The sequence below is a fragment of the Henckelia pumila genome, chromosome 2, assembly GCF_033568475.1.
Source record: "Henckelia pumila isolate YLH828 chromosome 2, ASM3356847v2, whole genome shotgun sequence".
In the NCBI taxonomy this organism is placed as follows: Eukaryota; Viridiplantae; Streptophyta; class Magnoliopsida; order Lamiales; family Gesneriaceae; genus Henckelia; species Henckelia pumila.
The window spans coordinates 3,642,582-3,662,109 of record NC_133121.1 but is presented as its reverse complement, the minus strand read 5'-3'; the positions used below and the strand labels follow the sequence as shown (position 1 = coordinate 3,662,109).

General features: G+C 35.1%; 5 protein-coding genes across 8 annotated transcripts; 1 reads left to right on the top strand and 4 right to left on the bottom strand.

Moving 5' to 3' along the window:
• Positions 1–54: 54 nt before the first annotated feature.
• Positions 55–4,459, bottom strand: LOC140879959 (toMV susceptible protein tm-1(GCR26)). The gene is made up of 9 exons (XM_073283955.1): positions 4,200–4,459; positions 3,286–3,942; positions 2,694–2,900; positions 2,084–2,299; positions 1,734–1,950; positions 1,235–1,482; positions 918–1,096; positions 574–827; positions 55–334 (listed from the first exon to the last, which is right to left on the bottom strand). Exons 1-9 carry the CDS (start codon positions 4,308–4,310, stop codon positions 183–185), a joined length of 2,241 nt encoding a protein of 746 aa, XP_073140056.1. The 5' UTR covers positions 4,311–4,459; the 3' UTR covers positions 55–182.
• A 2,296-nt stretch (positions 4,460–6,755) lies between these two features.
• LOC140879960 (heavy metal-associated isoprenylated plant protein 2-like) lies at positions 6,756–7,390 on the bottom strand. Its single transcript, XM_073283956.1, has 2 exons — positions 7,309–7,390; positions 6,756–7,109 (listed from the first exon to the last, which is right to left on the bottom strand). Exons 1-2 carry the CDS (start codon positions 7,388–7,390, stop codon positions 6,790–6,792), a joined length of 402 nt encoding a protein of 133 aa, XP_073140057.1. The 3' UTR covers positions 6,756–6,789.
• A 338-nt stretch (positions 7,391–7,728) lies between these two features.
• On the bottom strand, positions 7,729–11,224 carry LOC140881943 (pheophytinase, chloroplastic). Of its 4 annotated transcripts, none has more exons than XM_073287626.1 (7): positions 11,070–11,224; positions 10,884–10,991; positions 10,655–10,793; positions 10,109–10,279; positions 9,481–9,721; positions 8,895–8,986; positions 7,729–8,333 (listed from the first exon to the last, which is right to left on the bottom strand). In XM_073287626.1, exons 1-7 carry the CDS (start codon positions 11,155–11,157, stop codon positions 8,081–8,083), a joined length of 1,092 nt encoding a protein of 363 aa, XP_073143727.1. In that variant the 5' UTR covers positions 11,158–11,224; the 3' UTR covers positions 7,729–8,080. The 4 variants fall into 4 exon arrangements, 2 of the variants coding, with proteins under 2 accessions (XP_073143727.1, XP_073143728.1); XM_073287627.1 differs by having other exon boundaries at positions 7,729–8,161; XR_012150089.1 differs by having other exon boundaries at positions 8,143–8,161; positions 9,181–9,721.
• Positions 11,225–12,322: 1,098 nt separating this feature from the next.
• On the bottom strand, positions 12,323–14,231 carry LOC140879827 (AAA-ATPase ASD, mitochondrial-like). The gene has a single exon (XM_073283747.1). It carries the CDS (start codon positions 14,161–14,163, stop codon positions 12,517–12,519), a length of 1,647 nt encoding a protein of 548 aa, XP_073139848.1. The 5' UTR covers positions 14,164–14,231; the 3' UTR covers positions 12,323–12,516.
• A 2,713-nt stretch (positions 14,232–16,944) lies between these two features.
• Positions 16,945–17,529, top strand: LOC140884138 (VQ motif-containing protein 31-like). The gene has a single exon (XM_073290811.1). It carries the CDS (start codon positions 16,945–16,947, stop codon positions 17,527–17,529), a length of 585 nt encoding a protein of 194 aa, XP_073146912.1.
• Positions 17,530–19,528: the final 1,999 nt, after the last annotated feature.

The window sequence follows — 19,528 nt, the reverse complement described above, 5'->3', positions numbered from 1 at the left end:
ATTATTATTTTTTTATTCCAAAAATATTGCCTAAAACTCTCGATCTCGTGGAAATATACACCAACTCACTTTCACATAACTCGATACAATAATTATTTTACATTGAACATCGTTACTTTAAGCATAACTATGTATTTTTAAAAACAAACAAGAGACGCAAGAAAACACACCATATGTATCAATCAAGTAATAGAAATTGATTTGTACTGCTGAACTGTAGCGGTGATGGCTTCTTCAACTGGCAGCCTCTCCAAACTTGATGCACCATAGAATCCATGTACTCCATTTGTTCGCTTCAATACATATTCTGCTTCTTTGGGACCAGATATGGGACCTATCATTGCAATAACATGATTATTCTTCAGCAACTTGGCCTCAAAAATTTCCAATCAAAATCCAGATTTCATAACTGTGAAACCAAGCATTTGCACTAGTACTGAAAGAGTGAAAGGTGTGGTTCATAATAATGTTGCAATACAGATCTTTTAGATTACATGGAAGTATAATCATCAGGTTTTCATTGTTGTGGCACATATGCAGTTGCTCATCACAAGGAATGCCAAAAGATTTTACCTCCATGGCAAAGCACAATGGCCGAAGGGTTGATCCGATGAGCAGCATCAGCAATTGCTTGCACTAGGATCACACTTTCCTCGATTGAGACAGCCGTTTTTGCACCAATATGACCAGATGTTGTGAGTCCCATGTGAGCCACTATTATGTCAGCACCAGCTTTTGCCATAGAAATGGCTTCATCTTGGTTGAAAGCATATGGGGTAGTTAACAGTCCCATTTCGTGAGCTTTTGCAATCATCTCAACCTCCAAACTAAGAATGAGAGATGATAAGATATCATTCAGTCAGGTAAAAATAACATATAATATAATGATAAAATGTCGCCAAGTTTTGATAAGATACCTATATCCCATTCCAGTCTCTTCTAAATTTTGTCTAAAATTACCATCAAATAGTCCCACAGTTGGAAAGTTCTGTACCCCTGGGAAACCAATGGACTCTAATTGCTTCAGGAAGAAATCCATCCTCCGAAATGGGTCGGTTGCGCAGACTCCAGCCAGAACGGGTACTTCTTTCACCACCTAGACATGCAAATATTGAAAAAGAACCAGTCATCGACTAATCAGTTTCAACAAGAAGTTTATCTTCCCATTTATCACAATTTTACAAGGATCAATGATTCCGAAAATAATTCGTATTCAGGACAATGAAACACTCACAGGCAACACCTCATTTGCCATGTCAAGTACTACCGCATTTGCATCAGCAAATGGCAAAAGACCGGCTAAGGACCCCCTTCCAGCCATCCTAAAACGCCCTGAATTGTAGAGCACAATCAGATCCACCCCACCAACTTCTTCAAATTTAGCAGATATGCCTGTCCCTGCACCAGCACCAATGATGGGTTTTCCCGCACTTATTTGAGCTTTCAATCTCTGCAGTATAATCTGTGTCTTTTGTATCGTTTCTGTTTGGAGGAAAAAACATCAGCATATTTGGAGTATAACTGGTAACAAGCCATAGCAATAAAAACACGAGCATTGATTTTACTCTTGCATTCAGCAGAGGAGTTTTCATCATTTGACACTGATACCACATATTACATCTAAATACATAAAGTGTATATATTAAAAATAGTTATCAATTGGAAAAACTGCTAAAAGCAGAAAGATAAAGAACTGTTAAAAATGCGAGGTGAGACAAGTGAAGTGGGGCGACCTGGTTTGGCATTGGGAAAGCTTCTAAGGCTGTGAGATATTGATCCATTGCTCTGGGAACTTATCTCGGCAGCAGAAGTTTTATCTTGAGTGCCTTTCAAAGGTTCATCAATTGCTTGACTACTGACACTCTTAAAATTTGTACAGATCTCCAAGAATGAATCCACTAACGCATTTGAGAACTCCAAATCATTAATATGATAGGGAAAAACTTTAACCTATAAATACAGAAAATAAATCCCCCAGAAGATAAATATAGATGATGAAAAATGGTATATTGATAATAAGAGGTCAATCAAATAGAGAATGTGATAAACCATAAATAGTCCAAGTGATAGACAGAGATGAGACCTGGCGATCTTCATTTGTTTCAATTATCCTCTGTATTTCCTGTATGAGAGCACCAGTAGCCTCTGGATCATAGAATGATTTGCCTGGTGCATCTAAGGCAGAAACTCCCATCTTTGGCAAGCAGACACGAACCTTTGATGATGACTTGTTTAACTTCTCTGCTATGAACGTTGCAAATTTCATACTCTCATCAATCGTAGTTCGCATTAGCGTAACCTGAAGCAACGAAGACAGCTAGTTAATTCATGTACAACACATCGTCGGAATTATTGAAGCCGGAACAACCAGTAAGAAGCAAAAATGAACGTGACAGAACACATAACATTCTTGTGAAGTTTCTTCTGAGCAAGACAAGTCTGCAGTTCTCCTATAAATTAGAGGTAATAACAATAGTCCAACTGTGACACTTACATTATTTAGCTTTCATAATCGCTAAAGGACCATAGAGGCCACCGTTGCAACACAAACAGAAGTTAGTGGTAAGAGATCTGATAAAAACCAAAATTCTTTTGGAAAGCAATAATACCTCTTATGTACCAAATAAAAGGTTCAGATTTTATCCTTTGCATTACATTATCTTAAACTGATAAAAGTTGTAGCAAACTATCACCTGTTCATTGTGTTCGTAAACCTTTCTCTGTTGAAAATCTGAAGGTATAGTGGCTCTGGGTCCAAAGTTCACCATATCTAACGCACCAACACTTAGAACCAAGGGTATCTTCTTATCTATTATGGCATCGAAACGTGAACTGTCACATGCCATGTTTCCTCCTACAATGTAATCAGCTACCTCAGTAGTTGTGATATCCAAAACACCCTAGAAACATGGAGAAAATTAGAACGAATAGCAGTGATGCATAATCAACAAGATAAACATATATAAATTTAAACAAAGTAGCTGCCAATAAAGTAGCTCGTAGATCAGACAAAAGTGGATGCCGCATATTTTAACACATTTTGCCTTACTTTTGTGGAAGATGCATAAAATTCCCACTAACGGGCTTGAAATGGACAAAAAAAACCCAAAAAATAATAATGGAGTGACTCGATCCACAAAATCTGATGGATCTTTCAGCAAAATTTCTATGTAGTTCCCTTATTTAAAAATTTAAATTAAATTAACACCACAGTCCACAAGAATGCAAGTCAATATGGCGAGACTTCCAAATTCCAATGGGGAAAAAAATCAAATTACTAGATACTTGTATAAGTCCAGCTTTGACAAGATCTTCCATAGCCCTTCCTCCTACTCCAGTAGCATGAAAAACTAAGGCTTCGAATCCTTCTTGAGCTAATCTATCTTTGACAGCATTAACACAAGGAGTTGTAACCCCAAACATCGTTATACCCAATGTAGGCTTCTCATTATTAGAGGTCGATTCTTTGGAAAGTTTTAGCCGTCCGATCACCATTCCAGCAAAAGCAGCAGTGGCATTAGATAGCACCAATCTACTCACGCTATTAACGCCACAAACATCCACGACTGATGGAAATAACACCAAATCCGATGTTCCGACATATGGTTCGGTATGGCCACTGGCCACAGTTGATACAATCACCTTTGGGGTTCCAATGGGAAGGGACCGAAAACCCGAAGATATTAAAGATGTCCCTCCACTACCACCAAGACCAATAACTCCAGCAAGAATACCATCACTTTGAACTTTGCTGAGGAAAGCCTCAAGAGCTTTGTTCATGATAGCAATAGCTTCACCTCTATCATCTGGGAGCAGGTTACTGGACTCTTCCCTTTCTGCCGCACAGCAGGAGAGGACATCATTTCTCGACACAAACTTGAAATCCTCACAGGTTTTAACATCTTTTAAACTGGTGGACACATCAACTACAGTCACCGTCACCTGAGAAACACAGTTAATCCGAATCCAGATGCAAATCAGCATTCATCAAACTGAAATTGATACGCCGGTCTAAACATTACATTAGCTAGGTATTGAATCATGACACCGATACGAAACATTTCGAATTCCAGTAATTTCACATAAATTAACAAGAAACAAAAAAAAAAAAAACTTGGCTTTGCCCAGATGATGATAACCCAATAACTAAAATATGAAAAATGAAGTTCCCAAAAAAAAAAAAAAAAGCAAGCTAACACCTTGAAGTTAGAATCAGAGGTAAATAATTGGAGATGAGATCGAACGGACTGAGAGAGGAATTGTAGTTCTTCTAGCTTCGTGTCGGCGGTTCCAATGCACAACACCTCCATCGCAACACTATGATTCCAAACAGACAAGCTTCGACTGCAGGAGAATCTGATCAACAAGTCGCAATATGAATCTTGATAAAAATTTGCGTAAATGTAATGGCTAAAAGGGTAAGGTGGTTATAGGTCAGTAGGTAATAGAGATCGCGAACTTTCGCCTGCACAACTAACAAATTCAAGCAAATAAATAATTTATAAATCTATAGACGGGTAGTATGTGAAAAAGGCAGTAAAATGCAAATTACCGTGTACAATGGTTTTTTCTTTTTTCTTTTTTATTCATAAGTTAAAGATGAGATTGTTGTTACCATTGGTCTCGAACAAGTTGGGATTTTTTTTTTTTTAAGAATAAAACACATACATATATTAAGAGATTAAATCATCGTTTATGGAATACAACCATCAGTATAATCAAAGCTAGAAGATGAAATCGATGTTTTGCGAGCCAAATGATATGCCACATTGTTAGTCGATCGTCTCATATATTGTATCGAACAAAAGTGATGAGAAACAAGCATCAATCTGATTTTTGTAGCCACCACACCTATTGAACCTCTGTCTTCTTCCGGCAAAATAATACATCGAAGTATCGAACAACCTCTTAGGAGTTCGAGAAAACACAGACATTGACAAATTGGGATTTTGGTGTCCCATAAAAACATTATGTTCTATGTTTGGATGCCTAAAAAAAGAATTTGGAATTGGATTTAGATTTAGATTTGGAAATTGGAATTCATGGAATTATTCCATTTTGGTGTTTGAAAAAAAGTTAAAATACATATTGAAATTTACTAGCATAAATTTTAGAAAAGTGAAATTTTTTTAAAAAAAATTGTTAGAAAAACTTAAATTTATAACTAAAGTTTATAAATTTATTATTGGAAATAATTTTAATATTTTTATAAACTCAAATCACATGAAATCCCATGAAATCCGATCAATTTTGTAAGGATTTCACTTAGTTAAATAAAATCCCATGAAATCCCATCAAATATCAATCCCGTTTTAAAATTTCGTTTTGTCAAACAACAAAATAGTATTTGCAAATCCAAATCCCACCAAATCCCTTTCAAATCCTGTCTACCAAACACACTATAAGTTCTAATGCCCGGTGATGAAATTTGTTTCAATCCCCTGAAATTTTTTGTATTTAAACTTTTATCTTTTTATCAAATATAAAAATTATAGCATGCAAATAATATGAAATATGCCAAATTTACCCTGAGAACACAGACAATATGATATGTGCTCAAAACTTAAAAACACATAATTCTTTTTTGTATGAGATTTTAACAATTCCAAATTTCACTCGGTGTATACCATCAGTATATAGTACACACGATAATTTATCAAGTTTCTATGACTAAAAATCAATCTGAGTTGGGTGATTGGTGCAAAAAGTTGACTTAAACAACGATAGGTATTAAAAAAAATCTTAAACATATCTCATTTATGGTAAATGAGATCTTACTATTTGATATTACTCAAATCATTCATTCGAATGTCTACATCTCAACACATGCATAATTAATATTATTATAGTACTAATATGACAAAGTATGGATTATTAGATCACATGTTAAAATAATATATTTAAAATGGGTTGAACAAAACCCCCATTTAGTTAAAATTTGTTGGACTTTGTGACACTCATTTTACCACGTCCTTGGTTTAAAATATCCACTATCCGAATCCCAACTAATTAGCCTTTGAATCATACAGATTTCATTCGATTATTTCACAATAAAAAACCTAAACAAGTCAACCACAAATCATAATTCGAATCAGTACGTGATACAATTGTGAAGTCACGACTAAAATATTATCAATAATAATCATCATCGTTAGTTGCTTTCTTATATACTAACTCCAATTCACACACATTACGTGTATAATGTTATATACAAATATTATGTTCTGTGTGTATATAATATAATATTTTTTTCAAGTATTTGTTTTTTTTTTTTTTTGCAATTTGATAATTTTGTGGAGGTTTTTTTGTGAAAAAAATAAAATAAAAGTGAGCATACCAAGAGATCATTTATTTATTTTATTTTTTTTCCAATTTAAAAATTTTGTGGGGTTTTTTTTTTTAAAAAATAAAATAAAATAAAAGTGACCATATCAATAGACCACTAAAGTGCTCTTACTTTATATATAATATAGATGATGATTAATTATAAAAACATCCCAAACCAAATCGGGAGAGGTAGAAGATTAATTACACGTCGGAAGACAAACATTAGATGATATAATATTAATTTATCATTCAATAATATCAATCACTACGATTCAAATCATTTTTATCATACGTAACATTTTTTTTTAATCATAACATATCATTTTAACAATCAATTTCGATTTTCTGAACATATCGCATCGACAAAACACAACTTTAATCCGAACCCATTTGTCCTCGCTCAACCAAAATCAATCGTTCGATGATGTTCTTCGAGAAAACAGGGACTTGAATAGTTGTATTTCACAAGATGGAGCATTGTGAGGTAGGTGGTGGTTCTTCCCATCGGGTCATGGGTACGACCCGAATCCCCTCGTAAACGGGGTAGTGGAGAGGGAACGGGAATTGGGCCGGGCTCTGACCCCTTTTCTTTCCTTCGGCCTTTTTCTCTTCAGGCTTCTTCTGGGCCTCTTGCTTCTGCGGGGCCGGAGGAGGCCCAACACTGACCACTTCAACAAACTTAGCGGCTTTTCTTGTTCTTACTATTATGTCATAAGGATCCGCATTCCCGATCACACTCAAGATTCCCTTTCCTCCATCCACTTCCACTTTGTCAACTCCTGAAACAATCAAATTTGTAAACAGATAAAACGAGAATTGAAAAAATATCGGCTTGCAAGTCATAAAATCCACTCTATTACTAGAGTCGATATCGTAGCTATCATTTTGAAATGTCTACAAGATGATTTTGTATTATTGTTGTTGTTGTTATTATTGCCAGCGTGATGGACATAATTACGATAAAAAGACCAATGATAACTTGTAAGCCTAAAACAGCCTTAATGATCTTCTTCTTGCATTTTTCACATGAGACATCAACCCTCAACACAGTCTTCTGTACCATTTGTTGTATGTGTGTATATATGTAGGAATCTCATGTGATATGATCAAAGACAAATTACTTCAAATTTGAGGCCTGCAGTTTTATTTTTATAGAAGTGAGGCAGCCGTGTGGGATCCTCGGGTTGTTCACCCCTTTTCGACCAATGAAATGTCATACCAAATATCTCAGCTAAAAGTTGCCTTGTTTCAGATGGTCAAAAATCATAAGCTGTTGCAACAAACAATAACAATTTTAATCCATTTGATGGTGAGTAATATTTGAAGTATGCAAGATTTTTTGTAAAACATTAGGATGTGTAATATGAAATAGTGAATCCATATTAGTCCATTAAATTGTAATAAATTAGTAACGTTACTCTCTATATACCAACATAAGTGCATGGTGTTTACTTGATAAACCAACATCTCTGTACTCCACAAATTTTGGCATCTGGGATTAATTTTATGATACATAGATTCACATTAAACTGGCAAGAAGTTTGTTCTGGATAAATCTCATGATGACAAATGTCGAGAAAATAGATCTAGTGACTTGGTCTATTATATTGATGCCTCGAGCTTTTCTTCCTCCTCAGCCTTGACCCTGGCTTCTTCCTTTGACTCTTCCAAAGCACTGATCAATCTTCTCAAAATAGTTTAAACAATTTGATTTCGGTATCAAATTCTCCGGCCTCCGCAACATCCGCCGGAGTCATCTATTTATGGTAGGCAGCCAATCCAACAAAGCCTTGTTGACTAGTTCCGGGACCTCATCGTGTGGGCAATGTCCAGCCTGAAGATTAACCAGAGAACTATTGGGATAGAATTCTTTGATTCGTAGAGCTTTAGCAGGGCCTACCCAAGGATCTAAGTCACCCCAGACCAGTAACAATGGGCAAGAAAGCTGGCTTAAAACATTGTCAAGTGTGTATTTCCTTTGGTTCGACATGAATCGACTCATCAGTCTACACATATCAAAGAAGAGTTAAATGTTGGGAGTGAAAACATGGGAACGTTTACTGGAAATATATACTTTATTAGTTGAAATCTGGAAATGGGAAATGTATAAGCTAGATTACTAAATTCATAGAGTTTGAAAATGTAGAGAAGAACTAAATAAACATCTATTTATCAATGTTGACTTTTGATTATTGAGGGTGAAGAGTCCTCCCAGTCCCATATAAATTGTTTTAATATCTTATACACTCTGTTTTAAGAATTATAAGCTATAAAGGTTTTATTTACAAATTTGTTGCTAAGATGTGTAGATAAAATATAAAATAAGTCCATGAAGCTTAAAGATACTAATATGTTGTTATTATAAGGTTTTTTTAATTATAACTAATATAAAAAGTGACATGATACCACGAAAATCATGTAATTAAATATTGTAGGGGATATTTTGGGACTGTACTATTGAATTTTGGAACAAATAGCAGAAAAAGAATTTGTACTGAACGTTAAATTACTAAATGACCTGACTTCAGGACAAGATGTGAAATAGATATCGGCAGCGAATAGCGTACCTGTAATAAACTTCCCCTGCATTTGGGTCATCAGCAGGCCTCGTAATTGAATTAATGAGGTAGTCATCCACGTTTGCAGAATTAACATATACCTGGAACGAAATAAAGAAATAACATTCCAATCACATGGATGATCACAAGAAAATAGCCTAGACGATATGACAACATAGAAGTAGCCTTTTCGACTTCTGAACACTGAAAATATGGGGGAAAAAAGAAAAAGAAAAGGAGCACAATTGTGATTGTGACATGCTTTAGTGGCAAAAGATCTTAGAAAGAATTCTACCTCAGCAAAAAACCACGAGCTTAACAATACAGAAAAGAGTTGCACAATCACCAACTTCAGTGCTTCACCAGGAATATAAGACCTGGATCCTAACAATTTAGTCCACCAATTGTTCATACTTTTCCAATCACAACCTAACATATCTAGAAAATACTTTCACGATTTCAATGCATAGAAACTGAATGTCTGAATCACATGCATGATGTGCCCACTATAGCATTCAGCAGCAAAGGAAGTAAAATTGAAATGATAGAAAATATGCTGAATCCTTTTGGGGTTAGTAGCGCCTAATTGACATACGCTTTTCAAAACAGACTCAATGCGGGCTGGATTCTTCACTTGCCAAAACAAAAATCGAAGGAAGACACGTTGAAAGGCTTCTTTTATAGGCTTTAACACAATCTTTTGCAGGAGTGTCTCTTCGGATTCTTCGGTTGCATCATTGGCACTGCCAAATTGCCCTGCAGTGTTTAACAACACAACCCCCTTAACTTGATCTTGCATTGAGGCCGCTGATACCAAGGCTGTAAATCCTCCCAGACTGAGACAACAATTAGGTCAGTGGCCAAGTTCAACTGCCCCTAAAAATAGGGAAGTGCAAAAATTAAAATTAGACTTAAAAATAGACCAATCAATTCAGAAACTAAATCAGAATGCCCTAATCCATTAGTTTTAATGCTGGGAGAAAGTTAGAACAGCTACTTCTCTACTTATATGCAGTCAATCAATGGATAAAAAGGTCATCACAAATAATATTCAAATCCCTAGGATAGGAGAAAATACCAAATCAAGGGCTATATCAGCCAGAAAACAGCATAGACCTCGAATTAAATAATATTGGGTCCACCCCAACGATTCTTCCGCATGAAGTGCAGTGGCAACATACTACACACGCCCAAAGCAAGGAAGGAAAAGGAGTAAAACTTGCCTGTTTCCAACTAATACAGCAGGTTCTCCGACTACCTCCTTCAAGAAATCCACAACCTGATCTCTCCATACCAGTGCATCGTAATCAACAATTGCCTTCTCGCTCCACCCGAATCCTAGCAAATCTAGTGCATAGACCTTATAATTTTTTGCCCATTCAGGTATGTTGTACCTAAAGAAAAGTAAAAGATGAAGCAGAAAATAAACAAAATTTCTAAATTCGATCAAAGCAATTGTTAAAACTGAGTACCAACATCAAAATGGCAAGGCACTATATTAAAAGTTAGCAATCAGAACCTTATAATTACTAAAAAGTTTGCCATTTTTAGAACATAGAATCTTAGCTCACACATGAACTATAGAATAATTTTTGTACCTAAGTTACCGTTGCACAAGACAAAATTAGCTAACGCAGAGGAAATTCCCATTTTTTCTCTAGCTCGATCAGTTGAATAAAGTAGAAAAAAAAAATTGATATATTGCATGAAATTAATGTTTTCACGACCCAAAAGGACCAAATAAAGGAGAAAAAGAGATCGAACGTAACCTCCAGTGATATGCAGAAGCCCCAAATCCATGAATAAGAACAATGGGGAACCCCTCCCCTTCCACTACATAATGTATCTTCCGACCTCGCCACGTCCAATAGTTATATCCATCCGGTTTAAATAGCAATTTCTCCAAATCTAGCTCAAATCAAGCACGGGTATCACAAACAAAGTTGGTTAACATTAAAAAACGAACCAATCATACTAATTAACTTAAGCAACCTCCACCTTGTGACATCGAGGAAGGGGGTCGCACGACAGGTATAGTGGAAGCAGCAGCAGCCGTAACAATTCCTCTGAACGCAAAATCTCTCCTACTCAACCCACACCTGCTTCCTGAAAGCAAAAACAGGAAACCAAAAATCAAAATCAGAATCGAAAAAAATCGAAATCGAAGAGCAAACACACACTAACCGTTTGGTTGAAGCGTGAAGAATTTGTTGTCGCGGCCAAGCAGTACTGGTAATCCAAGCGCGTTTGTTGTGTTCGTGTATGCTGACATCGTGAGCTGCTTCCGGAAGCAGCGTCGGTGTGGAAGAAGAGCAAATGATTCAAATTTATTCACGTATTAGTATATTTTAATAATAATCAATTAATAATAATGTGAATAAAAAAAACATGATCTTCTTTATTTCTGTTTATTCTTTATAATAATAATAAAAAAAATGAGTGGTTGCAGCCTGCAGGAGATTTATCGAGCCGTGGCAACATGGAATCCAACATTTTAAATGCATTCAACGTACTTCGTTGTAAACTTTGTATACCACCACATGATTAACTCGGAAATCAATACACACCATATGAGTGCGTGTATGAGGGTCTTGTCTATGCTATGATGCTATTTCGTTCTGTTAGTGTGCGAATGAGATCTAAGGTCCATTATTTTTATCATTTGATATGATATTATTTTAAATAAGATCATCTAAAATAAAAAAATATGGGTTTTTGGATGCAACACATGTGCATTAGACAAAGACAATGCCTATGTGCTGACATAGACAAAGTCGTATATGAGTTAGCGACGAGATCTGAGCAATATTTGGGAGAGCTTATAGTTTTTTTTTATTATTATTTTGAAGGTACGTAGTGGCAAGCTAAAATAAAGAATATTTAAAAATAGAAATTTAAAACTAATATAAACTAAATTAAGTTTGAATGCTTTGAAAATAAGTGATTCCAAATTTAATTTTAATTAAATGACAACAATATTCTTAAATATATAAAATTGATCTCTTTTAATTATATAAATTTTGATACTCACATCATATAATTATTATTATATTTTGAATATTGCATCAAATTAATTTATCATTTTATAACATGAATATTTGAATATATATATATATATATATAAGATTAATAAAATTAAAATTAAAAAAATGACAAAATTTGTATAGTACAAAATATATGTATAAAAAAAATTTCTGAAAATGCAAAATATTATTTTAAAATAAACATAATGATGAAATATGATTGAAATTTTATATATTTTATTAGAATCTATTAAAAACACATATATAAATAAAATTTTATATTTTTAAAAATATCCACAAATATTTATAAAAATATTAGGTTTAAAGAATTAAAAGTTATTATGTCATATGATAAAGTTTTTAAGGATATAAATGTCAACTTGTAATTTTAAAATCATATAAAAAATCAAGAGTAAAAAAAAAAAAAAATCACAATCTTATTTCTAGATTTTAGTTAAAATTTATATAAGTGGAAACACAATCTGACGTTCATAAACACTAGAAACATTTCAAAGCAGATGCTCTCAAACACTATCTTGATCAATAGAAAAATTACACGCATCAGTAATAGATATGTATCTCGCATAACAATCAATCTCAACTGAGATTTAATTTTTGGCGACTCCATTTTCTATATGAACCCCATTCTCCACTGTCCCATTCGTCTCCTTGTTTGATTGTCCATTCTCTTTTGCTGCCTTGTCCGAGTTTTCTTTCTCCTTCTCCTTCTCCTTCTCCTTCTTTTCATCTTCTTCTTTCATGGCTGATTTCTCAGCCTTCAGCTTCTCTTCTTCCTCAGCCTTCACCCTGGCTTCTTCCTTTGCCACCTCCAGAGCTTCGATCAATCTGCTCAAACAAGTCTCGGCATCCTCTTCACTCGATTTCGGCATCAAGTTCTCCGCAACATCCGCCGGAGTCATCTTCGTTTCCTCCAACAGCTGTCTGATCTTGACGAACAGCTCGTTCGAATGATCCATGCCCACGTCCAAATAATTCTTGGCCAGAAGCTTGAATGATTCGAATCCACAATAGGCCAACTCGATGTGCTTGTCCATTCTCCCTCGTCGAATCAGAGCCGGATCGAGCTTCTCCACGTAGTTGGTCGTGAAAACGATGATTCTTTCGCCGCCACAAGCCGACCAGAGCCCGTCGATGAAGTTGAGTAGCCCCGACAGCGTGACTTGGCTCGTCTTGTTGCTCTTCTTCTCCAGTTTCTTGATCTTCTCCATTACGCCGTCGTCTTTATTTTCGTCTTCTTTCTTCTTGGTGTCCTCCTCTGCTTTCTGATCTCTGTTTTTCTCCCTCTGTCCCGTGAGATCGAGGGAGCAATCGATGTCTTCGATCACGATTATGGACTTACTCGTAGTGTCGATCAGCAATTTCCTTAGCTCGGTGTTGTCCTTCACCGCTGTTAATTCAAGATCATAGATATCGTACTTCAAGAAATTCGCCATGGCGGCGATCATGGTGGATTTCCCTGTTCCGGGAGGCCCGTGGAGGAGGTACCCTCGCTTCCAAGCCTTGCCAATCTTCGCGTAATAGTCTTTAGCTTTGCTAAACGTGGTAAGATCCTTAACAATTTCTTCCTTCTTCTCCGGATCCATGGCTAACGTGTCGAATGTCGCCGGGTGATGAAATGCCACATGGCTCCACAAGCCGCTGCGGCCGTAGCCCCCATCCCACCCCTCGCTTCTGCTATTGGTGTAGAGTTTTCTTTGCCTTTCCCTGACGGATATAGCCTTCCCTTCATCAAGAACATGCTTCAAATACTCTTTCGCAATGAGTTCTCTGTGTCTTCTATGGAATTTGAGGTTGAAATACATCTTCTCGTCTTCTCTAGGGAAGAACGAGATGGATTTGTGATTCGGCACCGTGAGACTCGATGCCCACCAAAGTTTGACGCCTTTATATTCATCCGTCACCTCTTCATGATCCGCCATGGCAAGAACAATGGATTCGCTGTCACGCGTGACGTTGGCCTTGAGCCGCTTGGCTTGTTTGGTGGAATTGGCGTTGAGATATCTCTCGATGGCGGAGAAGGCCTTGCTGCGCTCGAATCCGTCCCCCTGGTACTCGGGGAAAGTGACATGGATGTAGGGGTAGAAAAAGTTTACGACTTTTTGTGCGTGGAACTGTATAGGGCCAAGCCACTCGTAGGGGAAATAGTTCTGAAACATGGCATAAGCTACCATTAGACCTGCTACGGCGGAACCCACTTGGGAAATCGCCTCCCCCATGCTCCAGAATGGAACCATGGTATTAATTATTCTTGTTGAAGCTAGCTAATTGTACGTTGTGTGTGAATTTCACTCTTCCATTTTATCAGGTATATATAAGAGGAAACTGCCGGGAAACTTATGAGCGTTGCTTTGATAGTACAGTACGCGCGTACCTGTCGTTTTATAATTTTTATTGACTTGCGTTGAATAAAAAACACTTGGCCTTGGCCCTTATGGTTCCCAGCAGAGCCGCCTCTAGTAGTTAGTACAGTACGCGCGTACCTGTCGTTTTAGTTTTGACTTTTTGCTAAGGTTATAAATTGAACAATTTTATAAATTAACGATATTTTTTAAAAAATATTTTAAATTTTGTTAAAATAATAATTCTGTCATTCTGATAAGATAAAGATTTTTTCGAAGAGTCTCTTGTAAATATATTGTCATATTAAATTCGAGAAATTAAAAGTCATTTTCGAAAACTCTCTTGGAGAGAAATTTTTTCATCTATCCCGGTAATGTGGTTTAGTTTTCATATCTAGTATTATTTTCCTTATTCTTTTCAGCAGTTTTACTATTAAATTAATATCCTAAACTTGTACAAAATTTTCAGCATATGAAAATATTCAGTAAACAAGGGTAAAATTAGAAATTGTGTTATAAAATATACCTTTTCCAACAATTTTCTTAATACATATTTTTTGACTATTTAAATATATTGAAATGAATTATTTGAAATAGATTTGAAATCTTTATTATCGAATTTATGAATCCAAATATAAACTGATAATCATGATATTATATGCGTAGAAGATAACTTGTAAAATGTAAATAGCATCCATATCATTGGATTTTTTTGTAATGCGAAAAATGAAAAGAACGTAGACCAACACACCACTTCATCCGTCGCCATCAAATATGAAAGAGATCTAGCTAGAATGAGTTGTTTTCCACCGCTGACGTTATAAATATGTAGTGTGGACACAAGGTTGGCCGGGTTTGGAAGACTTGGACTACTACATAAAATATCGCACATTTAAATTACATATATATAAATATATATATAGAGTTCTTTTATGGTGCCCAACTCATATGCCCAACTCCATGCCCACCATGTACAATATGTGAGTTGACCAACACAATTGATGAGTTGACTTATCACATATTGTACATGGTGGGCATAGAGTTGGGCATATAGAGTTGGGCACCATAAAAGAACTCTATATATATATATTTATTTATATAAAATTTTGAAATGACCATACTTTTTAGAAAAAAAATGCTACAAATTGTTGTTTGAAGTTATAAAAACTTCTTAATCATGAAGAGATCTATCCATTAATATATATGAGATACCTTCATACTTTCCGTATAATTGTGTATGTAATCGAATGTAGATAATACAAACATTTTAAAATATTTTGGTTTCGTTTGGACATATACTTTAAAACGTTTTTAGCGTTATATAAATGAAAAAAATTTAAATTAGGTGTTTGGATAAAAATTTTGTAAAATGTTTTTCAAATATAGTCTTTAGAAAACACTTGTTTTTAAATGTTTTTATAATAGAATATAAAAGACAAATATGAAAAACATTACTTTTGAGATGTTAAAATATTTTTGTAGAATAATTATCCAAACATATTTATGCTTAAAACAATTTTTAAAATGTTTTATAATTTTTTTTAAAAAAACACTTTTAAAAAAATATTTTATAATGTCCAAATAAAACTTTCATCGTCATAAATCATAATATACAACTAATTACCAACAACAAAGGGTCATAAATTAAGTTAAGCGTCACAAGTAACCACTACCTTAATATGCCAACTAAATGTGCGTCTTTCTCCGAATGGGCAAAGGTTATGTATGATAGGAAATTAGGAAATTCCTCCCCCACATATAGCTTAAGAAATATGTCAATAATTATTTTGATTAGATTAGATTAAATACAGTATCAAACGCCGGGGAAACCGACACTAGTCACACTATCAAACGCCGACGGTCGTGCATATAATTAAATTAAATTTTATAATAAGTGGTGTGATCCATGACATCATTACGTCGTTCCATTGCTTTCATATTTTTGGGATTAATTAATTTCCAAATATATAAATAAATAAAAATTGGAAATGGACGGAAGACAAAAGAGTCAAAGTTATTGGTTTGCCGTTGACTCAAAATTCTAGGACACCCCTTAAACCCCTGGTCATTGGGGTATTACGAGAGGATTTACATCCAATATTACATGGCTTTCCATGCATATTATTTCACGGTTGACCAAATACTACCTCAAACAAAAGCTAATTAATTGCACAAATATAGAAACCTCCATCGTCAAAATCCACACATTTTACCAGGCTGGTTCATATTTTGAACCTCCGACGAACGACGACCTTCTTTCCTCCGCCATCATTCCAAGACGTCCGATCCGTCGTCCATGGCGGAGCTCCGATATGGTCAACAAACACAGTCATCTTCCCTCGAGTTTTAAAAATTTTACGCCAGAAACTCCCGCTTTCTTTCTCAACCCCGAGGTTTTTTATATAGTTCTATATGGCCATTATATTGATCATCAGATTTCTAATCTGAATGTTACAATTTAATTAGCTATGAAAAAAATGCATCAATATATATGATGATTATAAGTTCTAATGTTTAATGAGAATCGTTAATGTTATGTATATCTTTATATATGTGCAATGCGGAGGATTGTCCGATTAAATGTCGAACTTTCAAAAACTCTATCCAACCGATATATCCAAAATGTTTGTCCATTGAGAATGCTAATTTATTTAATATGTAGACGTCACAGATATAATGACCAAGCTGTTACTCGGGAGTAGTACTGGTGCTGAAAGCCCATCTGGTATTACTGGAGGTGGTGGCTACAAAGGCGCGACGACGTTCGTTCAGGCCGATTCAACCTGTTTCCGAGACCTCGTCCAGCGCCTAACAGGCCCATCCATAATCGAGACGGCTCAGCCAGTAGCTGCAGTAGTTAAGGCACCCAAGAAACCGACCACGGAGCTCCACGAAAGGAGGAAACTATATGCTCGACCCAATATCGAGATCGCGAGACCGGCCTCAAGCTTCAAAGTCCACCAGCTGCCGCCGAGTATTTTGCAGGTGAGCCCGATAAGCAGCTGCAGCCACACGGCGGCGCCGTATTCGCATGCATGCGGCTCGAACAAACGAGTGGTGTCGGAAGCTGCTGGAGATCATGAATTATTAGTAGAGGAGAAAGATGGAAAGGAGAAGAGATCCTATCTGCTGCAGCCTTCGCCACGCTCGAAACCAAGGCTTGATCTTGAGGATGATAATGGTGCAAGCACGGTTTCGGCTCAACCGAAGTTGCTTACCTTGTTCCCTTTAACTTCTCCAACTTCTGCAGATGCTAACTAATTCCTTATAACAAACTAATGTGACCATATATGTTTTCTAGCTATATCTTCTTCGTAATTCATGCATGATAAAATGAGAATATTGTATATATATATAGTTGGGTATTCATTTTACATGATCATCTTTGATTTCATATATATGTTACACTAGCTAGTAGTGAATCGATCGGAGCCATGTTCAAGAAAAGGTGAGCAAAATTAAATGCATCTTCTGATCAAATTAATTAGTTTCCGTCTATATACATATATATAATACACCAACATTTTGTGGGAAATTATATTTTTGATGTGACCTTTAATTACATTGCAGATAAATTATGGATGCCGTTGGCTCACTAACATTAGAAATGTAAAGTTTCTTGGGGTCAATTTTTCCAATGGCTCGATTGTGCGTGTTATTATTATTTTTTTGAATCCAAAACAAATCAAAGCTTTCATTAATTTAAATTAAAGTCATTACAATCTTGAGCTAAAAATTACAAATAAAGAAAGGAGCATCATAGATATCACATGAACTAGCATAAGAATTGGTCACTGCAACCACATTCGCTTGTAGTCTAATGAAACGAAGTTTGTAGTTTATTTCTTTGGAGAGATCCAACCTATCCGAGTGAATGACATCAACAACAGATTTGGAATCTGTTTCGAATGCGCGTGTTCTTTTTTAAATGACATTCTCCTCTGCATTTCATGATTTCAATATACTAATGCACAGTTGGTCTATTTGGGATAATTTTCTCGTTTTTAGTGTATGTTACTGGGCGTATCACATTCACAAGAAATACTCCTTGAATAAATAATACGATATTTATGGAGTGTTTGCAATAGATTGTGCTTTTGTAGGAGTGATTAATTTATATATTATAAAAAAAGTTAAGAAAAGTTAAAAGTTGGTAGTGTTTGGAAATAAATGTGAAAATCTAGAAATCAAAGTTTGGTAGTGTTTGATAAATAAGTGATTAGAGTGATTTTAATAATAACTTTCTTATTAGAATCACTTTTGAAGAATTATAATCACCACATGACTAGCTTTTGGATTTCAATTAAGTTAAGCATAAGCTAACACATAATCTAGGTTTAAGAAACACACAAAAATGATTTTTTAAGTCAAAAGCTAACAATCACTTTTTTTAGTGATTGCAAACACTCCCTTAGATATATGTGAGTGTACCACGAACCAAAAACTCCATCATTGTCACCGTTTATAAGCTTCTAAACCAGCTTATAATTTATATTAGTTTATAAGTTATTTTTAATAAGTTTAGTCAAATAGCATCTATATAACATATATAATTATAGTATTAATTCATTTTTTTTACATCCTTTATGGTAACAAAAGACGAAGAGATTACAGTGGTGTACTTAGGATTTTAATTTCAATCGGTCGGATGAATCTTATGAATTTAAAAAATTAATATAACACAAAATATACAATAAAAGTCATATATTAATTTTATATGTTTTTACAATAACACCCTTCGAGATTTCATGCAGTAAAAATGATGATTAACAGCTTCATTGTCAACTGTATCAAACATATTTCGTTCAATATATCATATCAAACAATCATTTAACATATGATTAATATTTATTCGATTGCACCATCTTTTTATAGTTAGCTTGCCATCCCCGCAATCTTAGAGAGCTGATTGCTACTTAACATGTAAAAAATAAAAGTTATCAGGTATGTTCTCAAGCTTCATTAACTAGATCAATATAGAAAAATCGGATGGATAAAACTGAATAAATGAAATAATTTTAAAAAACCGAGTGACACAAAATGTAAATGTAAAAGTGATGCGGCCCTCGGAACTATGTACACTCGGCCAGTGAGAGATCATGTTTTATGGTTAACTATGTTTCAAGTAAATGTGTCATTATCAAATCCACAAAAATATAATAAAATGGATCTGTTTGTGAAAAGTTAAATACCTATGGGGGCAAATGTAAATATGAAATATTTAGGGGGCGAAAATGTAGTAATTCGCTCGAGTTTTCTG

Excerpts from the sequence above, each read along its gene's own strand:
- LOC140879959 (XM_073283955.1), bottom strand. The coding sequence starts at position 4,310 with ATGGAGGTGTTGTGCATTGGAACCGCCGACACGAAGCTAGAAGAACTA. Across the intron at positions 1,951-2,083 it reads AAACAAATGAAGATCGCCAG|GTTAAAGTTTTTCCCTATCA; the intron begins GTCTCATCTCTG and ends CTGTATTTATAG. Across the intron at positions 828-917 it reads GAGACTGGAATGGGATATAG|TTTGGAGGTTGAGATGATTG; the intron begins GTATCTTATCAA and ends TCTCATTCTTAG.
- LOC140879960 (XM_073283956.1), bottom strand. The coding sequence starts at position 7,390 with ATGGTACAGAAGACTGTGTTGAGGGTTGATGTCTCATGTGAAAAATGC. Across the intron at positions 7,110-7,308 it reads TAAGGCTGTTTTAGGCTTAC|CAGGAGTTGACAAAGTGGAA; the intron begins AAGTTATCATTG and ends ATTTGATTGTTT.
- LOC140881943 (XM_073287626.1), bottom strand. The coding sequence starts at position 11,157 with ATGTCAGCATACACGAACACAACAAACGCGCTTGGATTACCAGTACTG. Across the intron at positions 10,280-10,654 it reads GCTTCTGCATATCACTGGAG|GTACAACATACCTGAATGGG; the intron begins GTTACGTTCGAT and ends ACTTTTCTTTAG. Across the intron at positions 8,334-8,894 it reads GCAGGGGAAGTTTATTACAG|ACTGATGAGTCGATTCATGT; the intron begins GTACGCTATTCG and ends TGATATGTGTAG.
- LOC140879827 (XM_073283747.1), bottom strand. The coding sequence starts at position 14,163 with ATGGTTCCATTCTGGAGCATGGGGGAGGCGATTTCCCAAGTGGGTTCC.
- LOC140884138 (XM_073290811.1), top strand. The coding sequence starts at position 16,945 with ATGACCAAGCTGTTACTCGGGAGTAGTACTGGTGCTGAAAGCCCATCT.